The following is a 14853-nucleotide window of genomic DNA, read 5'->3' as shown; positions in this document are numbered from 1 at the left end:
AAGAAATTTTTTAAAATCTTGTAGTATATTCAGAGAATGTTTAAGAGCCATTGATTTAAAATAAAAATCTGTAATATGAATAAACAGTATAATGCCAGTATTGTGTATATAAACATACCACATACACACACACGTAGATTGATATGATATGATGTGATGAAACTGGCACTTTTTTTTTTTTTTTGGTGGGCAGCAAAGCAAGATTTATTGAGTGATAGCAAAGTTATAGTACAAAACTCCCGAGGAAGGAGGGGACCTGAGAGGGTTGCCACCAGAATTTCTAAGTCTAGAGGTTTTTATGGTCTTGTTGGCGGGCTGTTTTAATCTGATTAACCCTCCCTGCACCTGTCATCCAATCAGGTTTTTGTCATCTATCTATCACATGGCAAAGGGTGGAGGGCTCCTTCCAGGGTCGTGTAAAATCCTTTTAAGGATGGTTTTCCTCTTGGGGCGGGGGAGGTGTGCCTTGTTCCTGCTTGCCTGCCTTCCAACTATCCTTCATCATTACTCCCTCTGAAGAGGTAACCCTAACTGCTCTTAGGGAAAAAGGGTGAGGACCAATCATAAGTACTTCCTACTGATCAGGGGCTTTGGATGGGACAGCTGTCAGGTGAACCTGACACTTTAACTCAGGAGTCTTTCTTCCCCGAACCCATAACCTCAGCCTAATCATGAGAAACACATCAGACAAATACCACTGAAAGACATTCTATAAAATATCTGATGGTAAAACCATCAAGGTCTTCAAAAACAAGGAAGTCTGAGAAAATGTCACAGCCAAGATAAGTTTAAGGAGACATGGTAACTAAATGCAATTGCTACCCTGGATGGGATCCTGGAACAGAAAAAGAGCATAAGGAAAAACCAAGGAAATCTAAATAAGGTATGGGCTTTAGTTAATGATAATGTATCAATATTGGTTAATTAATTGTAACAGATGAACCGTACTAATTTAAATGTTAACAAGAAGGGAAATTGGGTGGGGTATATGGAAAATCTGAGTTACCTTCATAAATTTTCTAAAATCTAAAATTGTTCTAAAATTAAGTTCATTTTTTAAAGTCAAGTAATTTAGCCAAATTCATACAGCTAGGAAATACCCAATACCCAAAATTCAGAGGCCAACACAAATGACTACAAACCCTATGCTTTTTCCACTACCCAAAACCCTTCCAACTTCACTGTCTGTAGGATTATCTAGGTATTTGTACGACGACCTAAACAAGTTCCTTGAGGATAGAGAAAAAACTTTTTTTTTCTTTGCATGCAATTGGTGTTCAGTAAACCAACTTAAGTTAACTACTCACAGAAAGTCCCAGAAACTTAAAGAATCTGCGACTTTCAGAGAACTTCGTCAGGTTTGACCCACAATCGATACCACCAGCTCTACGGAGAGGCCGAGCCCCTTCAGTTCTGCAAGGGTCCTGTGCTGCCATCTACAGGTAGCTTGCCATCTACAGGTAGCTTACCAGCTACCAGCAGGACTTCCCCCTGCTATATCTCGGGATAGCAGGGCGAGCGTAAATTGGAGAGAAGACTCAAGCGCTAATTAAACTAAGAACATATGTAACTGTCACATAGTCACTTGACACTTATACAAAGCAAAGGCCCTACTTCTCTCCGGCTACTGCAGACTCTTCTAACTTCGTATTAACACTTAGGCTCCTAAAATTCACAGAACTCTTTGCTGAACCACCTTCCACAGGTACAGATCTGATTGTTACTGCCCATCTCCCAGAACTGAGATTCTCCCGCACAGCGTAGGCTGCAGGCACTTGCTCAACCTCACAGACTTGAAACCCCACCATCCAGATTCTCCCATCTTCACATACCCCTGAGACTCCTTGCACTACCTTGCAAACCCCACAGACCTCCCCATTAAGGCAAATGCGCGCGCTAACCCACACATCTCCAGAAAAAGACTCAAGTTCCGCAGGCAGCTCACACTAACTCGAAAGCCCCGGAGAGCCCCAGTCAGGCTCCGTGCCCTCAGGCTAGCGCTTTGATGCCAGCTTCGTCTCCCCCACCCCCAGCCCAATCCGGTCAGCCTAGGCCCGCACCCTGCGGGCCAAAGCCCCGCCCCTCTAGACCTGTCATCACAGAAGCCGCACGTGGCCGGGTGGGACCTGAGGCAACCTGCGGCCATCACTTTGTCTCCTCCGCCATCCATTGGGGCCGCCGCCGCCAATCAGAGCCAGCGGATCCGGGCTGAAGCGCTAGCGCCCGGGTGAGGCGAGCGGGAGAAGGGGTGGGGGTAGGAGAGTCTCTGAGACCGACCCGGGCTCGCGGTGGAAGAGGGGCTGGTCTGGGTTCTGCCAGGCTGGAATCCGAGGGGCGGGTCCCAGCGAAAGGCGGAGAGACCAGAAAAGGGCGGGGATCAGGGAAGAGGTTAGGGACAAGCGGATGTTCCCTGGGAAACGCAGAGAAGACGAGAAGGGGCGGAGTCATAGGGGCGGGGCCTGTGTTACAGGGGAGGAGCCAAAGGAATTAAAGAAACTAGGAAAGGGGACGAACCCCGAGAAGGTGGGAGGTGGGACAAGGGAGGGGGTGGGCCTCGGCGTTGCGGGGGCGGGGCTCGGACAGAAGGGATGAGGTTTGCAGGCCGAGGCTGCTGCTAGGGCCTTTCTGTAACTGCCCCAACCCACTACCTCCTCAGGTGCAACGGGACTCACGGAACTACAGGTGTGGGGTGGGGTGCGCGTGAAAGAAGGGACTAGGATGGGGGTGCGCTTGGGCAAACATGAGGAGGTGGGGGCACGTTAGAGTAGGAGAGAATCTGAGGACTGCTGTGGGGGGGAGGAAGACAGAGTTGGGGGAGGACTTGGGGGCTCAACGTGTGGGTAAGCAGGTGCATTCTCCAGGGGCCCTTGTGGGGGAGAGACGGGAGTGCTTTGCGCAGGCTAGAGGTACTGTGTGAGGGGGCTAGGTCTCTGTCTGATGTGGAGGGTTGGAGGCTGGCTATACTTGAGGGGGAGGGGATCTGAAGTTGCTTTGGGGAAAGCAGGTGCTGTATGATGGAGAAGAGCTGGTGGTCCAGAGTGTGGGAGAGATGGAGGGACAGAGGGACTGTGTACAGAAAGAAGGGATGGGGTTGTGGGCACTGTGTGAGGGGAAAGGGTTGTAGGCCCCAACTGAGGGGGGAAGAACCCCTAGTCCTTTGAGAAAGACTTGGGGCTTTATAGAAACTCAGAAAGAGGCTTGTGTACTGTGTTCTAGGAATGGCATGATGGAATTGGTGGGTTAAAGAAGCCAGTCCGTAGTGCTCCTGGCTCCTTGGCTCCTAATAACACCTTCAGGTCTGACCATTCTTAGGGAAGATCAGGCCCCACGTGCTACTAGGTCTTCTGTGGCTGTCTCCTTAGTCTGGCTTTGGATCTGTCTGGCTGAGACTGGAGTTTCTTACCCCAGCTGGTGTTCCTGTTAACCCCCATTCTAGTTCCTGTTCCTCCCAGAAGCTTGCCTTGGTCCCTGTCTTCCCCCTCCCCCACTTTGCCCTGCCCTATGCTCTGGGTGTGCTCATTTCCCACTTCCTTCCTCGCCCTGGGGCCTGGCCTGGGACTTGCCGGTTTAGGAGCTGTACCCTGCCCGGAACTTTGTGCTCAATGGCCACAGACCCTAGTTACCAACAGCAAGGCCCAGACCTCACCCTACTCCTACCAAGATCTCTCCCAACAGCCCCCACAAGTGACTGGTAGTTTTTTTACCACTTGCCACAGACTTATTTTTCCCACCCTTTTCCTTCTCCCCAGTGGGGAACCCTAGGATCCTAAAAAATGGGCTTCTGTAGGAAGGGTGAAAATTACTGAGTCTTTGATGTATATTTTGAGAGATAGGCTACTATGGCAGGCTGAACTCCAGAAAGGGTATGATCCAGCCTCAGCTGGAAGAGGAAGAGAGAATGGCTCCCACACTCCTGGCTTGGAAGCGGATGGTCAGAAAGGGACTAGGGCCTAGTCCTCCAAGGAGCTCCTCAAGTTCCCTGAGGGGCCTTGATATAGTACCAAAGTCCTATTTGCCCCTGGGCTAGCTGGGAGAGGGTGAAAAAAGGCCTGCCTTCCACACAGGGGCTGGATGAGTGTGACAGTGTTACTGAAAGGGGCCCCTAGCCAACCTCCTTCTAGCTGTGACTGGCTGGGGAGGGAGGGGGTGCTGAGACTAGACAAAGCCGTGGGGTAGGGTGGGGTAAGGGAGGGCAGGCTGAAGGCTTTTGAGGAGGAGCTGATTGCTATGGCAACACAGCTTCCCAGACTGTCTCTCAGAGAGGCAGGCCTAGGGCAAACACTCCAGCTTCCTCAGGACTGAGGCATTTGTGTGAGTGGGTGGGGCGTGAAGAGAAAGGGCATCAGTTTGCTGTGCTGAGGCTGGAGTATATAGCCTCTCTGCTTCACTATGTGGAGGAGGGCGTTCAGACATTTGGGACCATTCTCTGAAAATGGATTTGCGTGAACAATAGCTATTAGAATCATAGCAATATAAGGCCAGAGTTGCAGAGGCCCTCAGTGGCCGACATCTATACAAACCCCTCACCTTAAAGAGTTGAAACTTTACAGCCAGAGACTGTGACTTTCTCTAGGTCTCATAGTGAAAGAGCAGGAATTAGGACCCAGGTCTTCTGATTGCTGTTCACTCAGTCCAGGGCTCATCATTTCTTTCAGCCAATGTTTATTGAGTGCTTATTATGTGCCAGGCACTGATATTGATTCTGGGAATACTAGCGTGAACAAAGCAACATTGCTGCTCTCACAGAGCTTCCATTCTAACACGGGGAGAAAGAAATTGTGTGTGTGTGTGTGTGGCAGAGGAGGCCAGGTGGTGATAACTGCTGTAAAAAAAAAAAAAAAAAGGAGGGTAAGAGTTTGGGGCAGCTAGGTAAGGCGTCTTGATTGCACCATGCTGCTTTCCTAGGGCACCTGGAGGCCTAGAACATCTTTGATCCTTCCCACTGAACTATTGCCCCCCTGACCTTTGCAAGTAACTAAGGCCTGGGCCTATGTTAGTGGCAGTAAAACAGAACTTACTGCTTGTTCTGTGGCATCACCAAGGGACTGTTAATTTCCTATAGTGTTCTGTGTCTATTTGTCTTCCTAGTAAACTTTTACTAAGGCAAGTAGGTTCTTAATTTGGTACTCTGCCATTTTGTTCAGGATTTTGAAAATTGCCAGAGTCCTGTTCCTTGCCATTAGGGAACCAATGAACAAGTCAGTCCATGGCAACTGGATTTTTTTTCAGGGTTTTTCTCCTGGTCTGAGGTGAGGAGAAGGGAGCTTAGGGGAAAGGTTACTTACTTTTTCTTTCTAAGTCTAGGGCACAAGGAGGAAGTAGGGGGAGGGGAGCCTTTTTTTACTGTCTACTGACAACCTCAGGGCCTTTGGGGCCTGCAGCACAGGCAAGGTAGAAACAAGGACCTTGGGCCTTCTGTGGGCTCTGAACTATGGAAGAATGGACTCCCCCTCTTCTGGAGGCACAGCCAGTTCTCCAGTTAGTTCGAGTCTTCCCTCTTTGTTTTTTGTTGTTGTTGATTTAAGATTTTATTTTTAAGTAATCCCTACACCCAGCGTGGGGTTTGAACTCACAACCCCAAGATCAAGAGTCCCATGTTCTGCTGACTGATCCAGGCTAGTGTCCTGAGTCTTTCCTCTTTTTTTTTTTTTCCGTGCATGCCTTTCCTCTTTTTATTTTTTATTTTATTTTATTTTTTTTTTAATGATTTTTTATTATATTATGTTAGTCACCATACAGTACATCCCCGGTTTCCAATGTAAGGCTCAATGATTCATTAGTTCTGTATAACACCCAGTGCACCATGCAATACGTGCCCTCTTTACTACCCATCACCGGTCTATCCCATTCCCCCACCCCCCTCCCCTCTGAAGTCCTCAGTTTGTTTCTCATAGTCCATAGTCTCTCATGTTTCATTCCCCCTTCTGATTACCCCCCCTTTCTTTATCCCTTTCTTCCCCTACTGATCATCCTAGTTCTTATGTTCCATAGATGAGAGAAATCATATGATAGTTGTCTTTCTCTGCTTGACTTATTTCACTTAGCATTATCTCCTCCAGTGACGTCCATGTTGTAGCAAATGTTGAGAACTCGTTCTTTCTGATAGCTGAGTAATATTCCATCGTATATATGGACCACAACTTCTTAATCCAGTCATCTGTTGAAGGGCATCTCGGCTCCTTTCACGATTTAGCTATTGTGGACATTGCTGCTATGAACATTGGGGCGCATATGGCCCGAGTCTTTCCTCTTTTGACTCTGGTATTTGCTTGCTTCTCTGGAAGACTGACGGAAAAAGCTTCCTAAGTTTGGAAACTGACTTGTCAACAAGTGCAGAGGGAAAGGTAGTCAGGGCTACGTATTTTCTTAGCTTGCCCCTAAAGCAGCCCCTCTAAAAAGTATCTTTTAATGCCCCATCCTTGCAGAGGTTTCCATCCTGGTCATTTAAAGAATAGGAGGACAGGAATTAAGAATGCTGATTCTGCTGCCACTTAATTTGGCACATTCTGGCCTGAGCCTGGAGCCCAGTGACTCAGGGGGAGGGTGGAGAGTTTCGAGGGAGCTGTGAGTCATGGGAGTGAGCTTCATCGCAAGAGTTGGGCACATCTCCCCCACTAAAGGCAGAAGCCTTCCTATCCCACTTCCTCTGGGTGCTCTGTCTCCTATGAAGAGAGAGTACCGGTAGAAGGGATGAAACAGCCTGATCTCAGAATGGTAGTTAGTTCAGAGAAACCAAAAGGGGTGTGTAGGTCCCTGAATTAAAATATATCCCTATCTCAGGAGTCCTTGGGGGCCCTCTAATGAAAGCAAAAGAGCGTCAATGTAGAGTAAGGAAAGAAAGAATACCATTTCTCGATGGAAGGAGATAAGGTCCCACTACTGGACTATTTCATCTGCTCTGACATGAAGGAAGCTTTCTAGATTTCAACAGTCCTCTGGTTTCTGAAGCTCTGGTTTGCAAGGAAGGGAGAGATGAATGGGAGTGGGGATATTTGGGGTTTGGTGTGGGAAGAGCAGGCTGACTTTGGAGATTGTCGAACCGTGTCTATGAAAGCCCTAGGGCGTCCTATTAAACACCGTCGGAAGAGGAAGGGCGGAGGTGAGAAGTAGGAGGCCTAAGCCTTTGAAAGGGTTAAATGGCAGGGCAGGGAGCTCCTTTGGATTCCGGCAGATGAAGGGTTAAGGGATGGGCGGGGTGGTCCCGGGTAGGCCTGCCCCCTTTTGGACCAATGGGCGTGCGTCTCTTGGAGGGGGCGTGCCTCACTCTTGAGGTCGTGGAGAGGCTGGACTCCTCTGGGCCAATCAGCATGATAGCTGCCCATGGAGGGCGTGGTCTTAGGGGGGCGTGGCGGCCGCGTTCGCAGCGGCGGGGGTGTTGGGGCATTGGGCGGGGCGGGCGGCCCCATCAGCTGGTAGGAAATGGCCTGTGAGTCAGAGGGGCAGCGGAGTCGGCAGCGCGGAGCCGGGGCGGCCAAGGGGAGGGACAGTCGCGGGGAGGGGTGCGGCAGTGGTTGGGGGGCTGCGGGCTCCAGAGCCCGCTAGTGTTGCACGAAGCTGAACAGAGAACAGCCTAGCAAAGCAGGGCTCTGCCTGAGCCACCCTTTGTCTGGGTTGGGGGCCCGTGGCGGGGAGGACCCAGGATTCGAGGGGAGGGACCGGGACGGGACGGAAGGGCCCGGAGCAGCGGCCGCCGCGGCGGAGCCAATTTAAGAGCGGGGTGAGTGTGTGCTAGGGGGAAAGAGCAAATCTCCGAAGCTCCAGTAGGGAATGGGGCCTGTCCCAGGCTCTGGGGAGGAAAGGGGTGAGAATGGACCTGGGAGACTAAGCAGGGGGTGGGGGAATCGTCCAGAACAGAGTCCAGGAGAAGGGGTGAGTCTGCCGGGCTCAGTTTGGAGGAGGTGCTGACATCTGCTCCTTCTCCACTGAGGGTAGAGGTTTTAGGCCAGTGGTCAAGGGGTTGGTGAGAGACCAGAGGTTGACCTTCGTACTCACAGTGGTGGTCCATGGGAGTAGCTGCCCTAGCTTGTGTGGACATGTATAGGGACAAAATGCAGAGCAGCTGGCAGTTCTCTCTGAACAGGATGAGGGTAGAAAGCACATGGAGAGGAATTCTCCTTCCTGTCACCCTCCTTGATCAGTGTAGAAATGGATATCTTTAATACTGAAGGGAAGGGGAGAGTGAGCCTGGTAGCTTGTACCTATACCAACACCCACCTACCCCACCTCCCAGGCCTAGCAGGTGTCTGAGGTACAGAACCATGGTATTCTGGGACTTGTTGTTTTTGCTGGCCTTGCTCGCTGGGCATGTTGGGAACTGTAGTCCTTGCCAGCCAGAGCCTGGCACAGCTGTTTGATGCCAGCTTCTGCCCACCCCCTGCACAGAGTGAGGTTTGCCCTACCCTGCCCCCCTCCTCCACAGTCCTGCCCCATGAGTCAGCTTGAAGCCATGGTCTAGAGCCAGACAGGCTGGGTAGCAGGGAAGTGAGTCTTAGAGCTTCTCATTGAGAAAGCAGGAACTGAGAGGGCTTTGGGAGAATGAGCAGATGCCAGGCATGCTGGGGTCAAGTAGGGAATCATGTCATCATCTGGCTTCCCCAAGGCAAGGACTGAAGAGGCCAACTTGGATGACCAGGGGGTGAAGTGCTAAGGGAAAGGCCCTTTCTGAATCTGTATGGCTTGGGTAGAGGAAAGGAGGGGTAGAGATGAATACAGGTTGTACCTCTTACAGTGCTGTCATTGGAGTTCTGCCCTTTCCAGGTACCCGAGCCACCACAGGGAACCAGAATTTTCTTAGTGGTCTCACTTCTACTGAGAACGTGGTGAAATATGGTAGGGTTGGGTGCAATGATGGGAACTTGGTGTAGGAAAGCTTTTCAGTCTCTGGGGTGCAACTCTCTCCCTTTCTCCCTGCCCCCCACTTCCACCTCTTTTGTTGCTGACCCTGTCTATACAAGTAATCTCTCTGCTTCTCTCATTCTGGGAGTTTTTCTCTGCATTGCCAGGAACAATGCTGAGATCTCTGGGGCTTCCGTTCTACTTTTTAAAGTATGCTGCTATGTGCTTAATCCCTATACTTGGAGTTTGGTGGAGGGACAGAGCACAGACCTATTCTCAAGAACCCCGTGGTCTGTCTAGGAGATTTCTTTTATTTTTTATTTTTAAGATTTATTTATTTATTTTAGAGATCGAGAGAGCACAGGTGGGAGGGGCAGAGGGAGAGGGAGAGAGAATCTCAAGCGGACTACACATTGAGTGTGGAGCCCACAGACGGGCTCCATCTCATGACACTGAGATCACGACCTGAGCGGAAACCAAGTCAGCCGCTTAACTGACTGGGCCACCCAGGCACTCCTGTCTAGGAGATGTCTTACCTACAAGAGCAAGCAAAACTGTCACTGGGGTACAGTAGATAGTGAGACTGCCTTAGGTGGAGTCTCAGAGGAGAGAGGGAGAGATTTATGGTTTAGGGTGGCCAGAATAGGCTTTCTGGAGGGAATGGCATTTGGGCTAGCCAAGGAGTAAGGACAGGGCTTAGGTAGACATACAGGGGACATTCCTTGAAGGGGAAAAGACATTGTGGATGGCAGGCAGCACAGGCTACTGCTCAAAAGAGAAGCTTGATTCTGGAGGCAGTATTTCCTTCCACAAAAAGGAAGATGGCCTTTAATTTGACATTGCCCTCACCCAGTGTGGGTTCCTGGGGGCGAACTAGTCAGTAAAGACCATCTTGTGCCCTGGCAGAAAAACAGTGGTTTGGATTTTTGTTTGTGGAACATGTTGTGGCGAAGTGGAGAGGTAGTCCTAGTTGCTTCCAGCTGTCTGACTGCCCCTGCCTTATCTCTAGTGTGCAGGGCCTAGGGGGAGGGTAGGTCCTGGAAAGTGCCTTCTGGCAGTGCCTCTTCCATCCCCCCCACTTGTTTTTGATTAGATTTGTTGCGGCCTGTTAAAGGGATAGACTGCTGGGGGCAATTGGGAGTTTAAGTCCAAAGGGCTACCTTTGAGCTGACCTGAGGTTTGTATACTCTGAGGAATGCTAGTGGGGTGTGAGTTTCTGCAAGACCTCTGCCCTTAGGGATTTGGGGTAGCACTATCCCTTTGGAGATAGACTTATGGGAAGGAGTTATACAACTCGGTGGCCCTGACTAGGAGGGCTGAATTCTTATCCTGACCAACTCTCGGGAGGCATGATCGCTTGGATCCTGGGGTGTTGCATCCCCCCTCACATTCAGGGCAAAAAGCCCCTTTGCTCATGGCCCTGATAACTGGTCATCCTGCCACAACTTACTTCTCACATCATTATTACATTGAACGGAGACCTGCCTCTCTCTGACTCCTTAGGTAGCCCAGCTCTGCCCTCTGGGCGCTGGATCCCAAGACCGTGCCATCCGTTTCTGAAGAGCTTTTCATATGGAAGAAGGATATCCTGGAGGGTACTCTGGTAACCCACATTTGGAGAGGAGCCTTACCACCGGCTCCAGGGATCCTGGCTTATGTCTGTTCTTCTTTCCTCAGGGTCCGGCTGAGCCCAGGAGCTGCACGGAATGGTGGCAGTCACCTTGCCAGTGCAGCGGGAATGGACCAGACTGCAAGCTAGGAGAGCAAGGCATCAGTCAGGAAGAGGGAACACACAGCTAGGCTTAAGGCCTCTTCATCGGGGTGAGTGCTAGGGAAAGGGAGGGGAAGCAGGTCCAGTAAGAAACCCGAAGTAATCATGGTACCCTCTTAGAAGTTCTTGGACTGGTCTCTGTTATTAATGGGATTAATATTCCATTAATCTTTCTGGGGATTTGGACACCTTCACCCCCAGGAGCTCCATAAGGCTACCTCTTCAGGCTGGGGGAGGATCTGAAACTCAGGTGGAAGGGAGAAGACTCATTGATTCCTCTGACCACCTTTTCTTCTCTTCTCTTGCACAGATGTCCCCAGGCCCCCCAGCCCAGGCCCAGCATAAAGGCTGTGTGGGGGGGCCCCCCTGACCCAAGGGGGGGCTTCATGCGCCACGTGCAGGCGGAGCCGTCTCCATCCTCAGAACCAGAGGCTGGCCCTTCGCAGCCTGCAGTCAGGCAGGGGGCCCTCCAGGGTGGCCTGCTCATGGGCTACAGCCCAGCAGGGGGGGCGACATCCCCTGGGGTTTACCAGGTATCCATCTTTTCCCCTCCAGCTGGTGCCTCCGAGCCTCATAGGGCCCTGAAACGGCCGGCCCCGCCCACTGAGGTTCCCAGGGAGCTGAAGAGAGGCCCTGGGCTGGGGTCCAGAGAGGGACTACCCCCTGAAGAACCATCTACTGTGAGGCTATTAGGCCCAGAGGGACTGGGGCTGGGACTGGGTGTGACCAGCCAGCATTTCTGCCATCATGGCCTCTGCGTTGTGGAACAGGGAGGTAGCTCCACCTCGCCTTGGACTTCAGGGGCCCAGAGTCCCCCCTGTCCCCCATCAAATGCTTCCTGCAATAGTTTGCACACCAGAGACTGGGCTTCCCCAGATCCAGGGGGACAGGGGTCCCTGGGGGATTCCCCAGGGCCAGCCCCTCTGGGTCAGCTGCACACATTTGACACTGATTTGCACAGTCTTGCACAAATAGGGGGTAAGAGCCCAGTGGCTGGGGTGGGCAACGGGGGCAGCCCTTGGCCTAGGGAGTCCCCTGGCACTGCCAATGGGCATAGTCCCGAGCACACACCCCCTGGCCCTGGACCTCCAGGCCCCTGCCCCACCAAGCGAAGGCTGCTTCCTGCTGGAGAAGCCCTGGATGTCAGCTCTGAGGATGAGGGGCCAGCCCCTCGGAGGCGCCGGGGAACCGTGGGCCACCCTCCTGCTGCCAACAGTTCTGATGCCAAAGCCACACCCTTCTGGAGCCATCTGCTGCCTGGGCCCAAGGAGCCTGTGCTGGTAAGCCAGGAGAGGAGATGGTCTATTCTTAAGTAGATATGTGTGTGAGAAAAGGTGAAGGCCTGGGCTGGGGGGCGGGGGTGTGTGTGGATATTCCTATGTGAGCTTGTAATGAGCTCCTGCTCACAAACATACTTGACCTTCACCCAATCTCTTTTTGTAATCTTTCCTCTCCATAGGACCCAACAGACTGCAGTCCCATGGGGCGGAGGCTGAAAGGTGCCCGTCGCCTGAAGCTGTGAGTGATCAGCTTCTCCCATTGCTCTGTCCCTTCAGATGGGGCAAAAGTCTGTAATTCTTTTTCCAACATCAGGATAGGGGACCCCAGGGCAGGAGCCCTAGATAGTGGCAAAGGGTGAGCCCAAGGACATGAGTAAGCATACCAGAATGCTTTAAGCCAACACACTGTGTGTCCCCTCCCCTACCAGGAGCTCCCTTCGAAGCCTCCGGAAGGGGCCAGGCCTGCTGAGCCCCCCCAGTGCCTCCCCTGTTCCTACCCCTGCCGTCAGCCGTACCCTGTTGGGCAACTTTGAGGTAGTTCCCCTTGGATTCTGTGATTGGGGGCCTTGGGGGAAGTGAGATGGTGGAATGTGGCTTGGATGGGTAAAGAAAGCAGCCGGCGTCTGTCTCATAATATGCTTTCCCCATCTCCACCCCAGGAATCATTGCTGCGAGGACGCTTTGCACCATCTGGCCACATTGAGGGCTTCACGGCAGAGATTGGAGCTAGTGGATCCTACTGCCCCCAGCATGTCACGCTGCCTGTCACTGTCACCTTCTTTGATGTTTCTGAGCAAAATGCCCCGGCCCCCTTCCTGGTATGACCTGACCTCAGCTCTAAGTTAGCTTGTGAGGAGGATGAGGGGTTGGTGGCAGGAGGGATTCTTTAGGTATTCTCCCCTAAGGAGAGGGTTCAGGGCCAGGTGGGGAGAACTCTTGTGTGGGGCATGGGCCAGGCCCAGAGTGAAAGATTAAGGAGATGGAAGAGTATTCAAAGACCCCACCTTAGCTGATGGCTCTATGGTCTTCCTAGGGTGTCGTGGACCTGAACCCCCTGGGGAGGAAGGGTTACAGCGTGCCCAAGGTGGGCACCATCCAAGTGGTAAGTTTTCCCTGAGGGGGAGTGGGAGTAGGGAGAGGAAAACAGCCCCTAGACCCTACCAACTTTGTTCTGTCCTACCCCCAGACCTTATTTAACCCCAACCAGACTGTGGTGAAGATGTTCCTCGTGACTTTTGACTTCTCGGACATGCCTGCTGCCCATATGACCTTCCTGCGCCATCGCCTCTTTCTGGTGCCCGTGGGCGAGGAGGGAAATGCTAGCCCCACCTGCCGCCTCCTCTGCTACTTGCTGCACCTCAGGTAAGGACAGGGCCCCAGGGCGGTTAGGAAGGCCCAGGGAAAGGATTTTCCCCACCCCAGGTTGTCTCTTCCCCGAATAAGATCCCTCCTGGCTTCTCTACTGTCTGGATTCTTTCTTTGATCACACTGTCCTCCCCCAGGTTCCGGAGCTCCCGCTCAGGCCGCTTAAGCCTGCATGGAGACATCCGCCTGCTTTTTTCCCGCCGGAGCCTGGAACTGGACACAGGGCTCCCCTACGAACTGCAGGCAGTGACTGAGTCCCCTCACAATCCACGTTATTCACCTTTGCCCTGATTGTCAGTGCCCTGAACCCATGTGGGCCAAGTACCAGCCCATCCTGCTCCATCCTGGACAGAGCAAATACGTGGAAAGGTGGCGAAAGACCCTTCAGGCTTGAATTAAAGCCCTCACCATGCTCATGCCCAAATTGATTATTTGGGTGTTTAAAGCTTCTGATCCTTACCACACTCTGCTCTACTCTGGGTACTCCACGTGCCTCCCTACCCCCTTGGACTTCCCAGGCCAGCTTAGGTAGTGGGAAGACACCGGAGCTACCCTGAGGTTGTCCCAAGTTCCCAGGCAAGTTATGCCAGCGTTGCCTCCCTGTCCTGGGCAGGGGCCACTTATTATTTTATTTATTTTTAATTTATAATTTATTCAAATTGGATTGCCTTGGTAACCTCCCAAACCTGATAATTGGCATTGCCCCTCCTCCATTCCCACTCTCAGATATTGCTCCAAGCTCAGGAGTTGAAGAAGCTGATGTGGGGGTTGGGGAAGAACTGTTTTTCCTCAGCTGAGGGCAGAGAGGTTATCCCAGAAGGACTGAGTCACTAGCCAAAGACTCAGCTTCCCCTGTCCTTCCCTATACCTTTCACTTCCCCTACCCTCTGACCCTTCTCTGAAAGCCAACTTTGTGTGTGTGCGTGTGTGTGTGTGTATGTATGTGCACACGTGTTTGCACATACAAGCTTATATTTGTGTGGTGTGTGTGAGAAAGAGAGATTGCATGCATACACACACACTGGTTAACTCCCCCCCCCCACTTCTAAGTCTCCAGATTCCACTTGTCCTTCTCCTCCTGCCTGTGTCTCCTTGCTTTGGGGTCCTGACTGAGGAAGGTGTTCAGGGGGCAGAGTCAGGGCCAAGGACCGAGGTGTCTCCTCTCACCTGGCCAGACTCTGACCCACCTACCTCAGCTGGGGTGAGGGGCACCCCTCACACTCAGTCATGTGATTCCCACCTGTCCCACTCCCCACACCAGACTCTGACCCAGCCTTAGCTCTAACTCCTGGGGCTGGGCTGAGGGGAACAAGCAATTGCTTGAAACTTGAACAAAAAGAAAAAAAAGGAAAAAAAGAAAAAACTGTACCTGGTACTTTTTTCAAGAAAAAAAAAAAAAACAGAAGAAAGAATAAATTCTTGTTTGGAAACTTGAGCTAAACCCTAGTTTTTCTGTTGGGGAGTGTATGGAAATGGGGATGGAAGGCCTAACTGGAGCTCAGACTCTGCCTGTTCTCCCAAAGAGGAGGCCTGAGGCCCAAGGCCATGAAATCTTAGGCAAGGCCCTTAATGATTCTTAGGATCTGGTCTTGCTCTTTCCAG

At 51.9% G+C, this 14853-nt stretch overlaps 1 protein-coding gene across 7 annotated transcripts; it reads left to right on the top strand.

Annotated features, from left to right (window-relative positions):
• The first annotated feature begins 2556 nt into the window (after positions 1 to 2556).
• Positions 2557 to 14683, top strand: FAM214B (family with sequence similarity 214 member B). Of its 7 annotated transcripts, none has more exons than XM_008695170.2 (10): positions 2563 to 2682; positions 10339 to 10430; positions 10513 to 10656; positions 10917 to 11886; positions 12066 to 12124; positions 12315 to 12420; positions 12546 to 12704; positions 12920 to 12988; positions 13073 to 13248; positions 13389 to 14683. In XM_008695170.2, exons 4-10 carry the CDS (start codon positions 10993 to 10995, stop codon positions 13540 to 13542), a joined length of 1617 nt encoding a protein of 538 aa, XP_008693392.1. In that variant the 5' UTR covers positions 2563 to 2682; positions 10339 to 10430; positions 10513 to 10656; positions 10917 to 10992; the 3' UTR covers positions 13543 to 14683. The 7 variants fall into 7 exon arrangements, with proteins under 7 accessions (XP_040487491.1, XP_008693392.1, XP_040487492.1 ...); XM_040631558.1 differs by having other exon boundaries at positions 10339 to 10438; XM_008695171.2 differs by lacking the exon at positions 2563 to 2682 and adding an exon at positions 7474 to 7717.
• The last annotated feature ends 170 nt before the right edge of the window (positions 14684 to 14853 follow it).

Source organism: Ursus maritimus, unplaced genomic scaffold (assembly GCF_017311325.1).
Source record: "Ursus maritimus isolate PB19 unplaced genomic scaffold, ASM1731132v1 scaffold_17, whole genome shotgun sequence".
Taxonomy (NCBI): domain Eukaryota; kingdom Metazoa; phylum Chordata; class Mammalia; order Carnivora; family Ursidae; genus Ursus; species Ursus maritimus.
The sequence above is the reverse complement of the archived record's forward strand: the minus strand, read 5'-3'. Positions and strand labels throughout refer to the sequence as shown.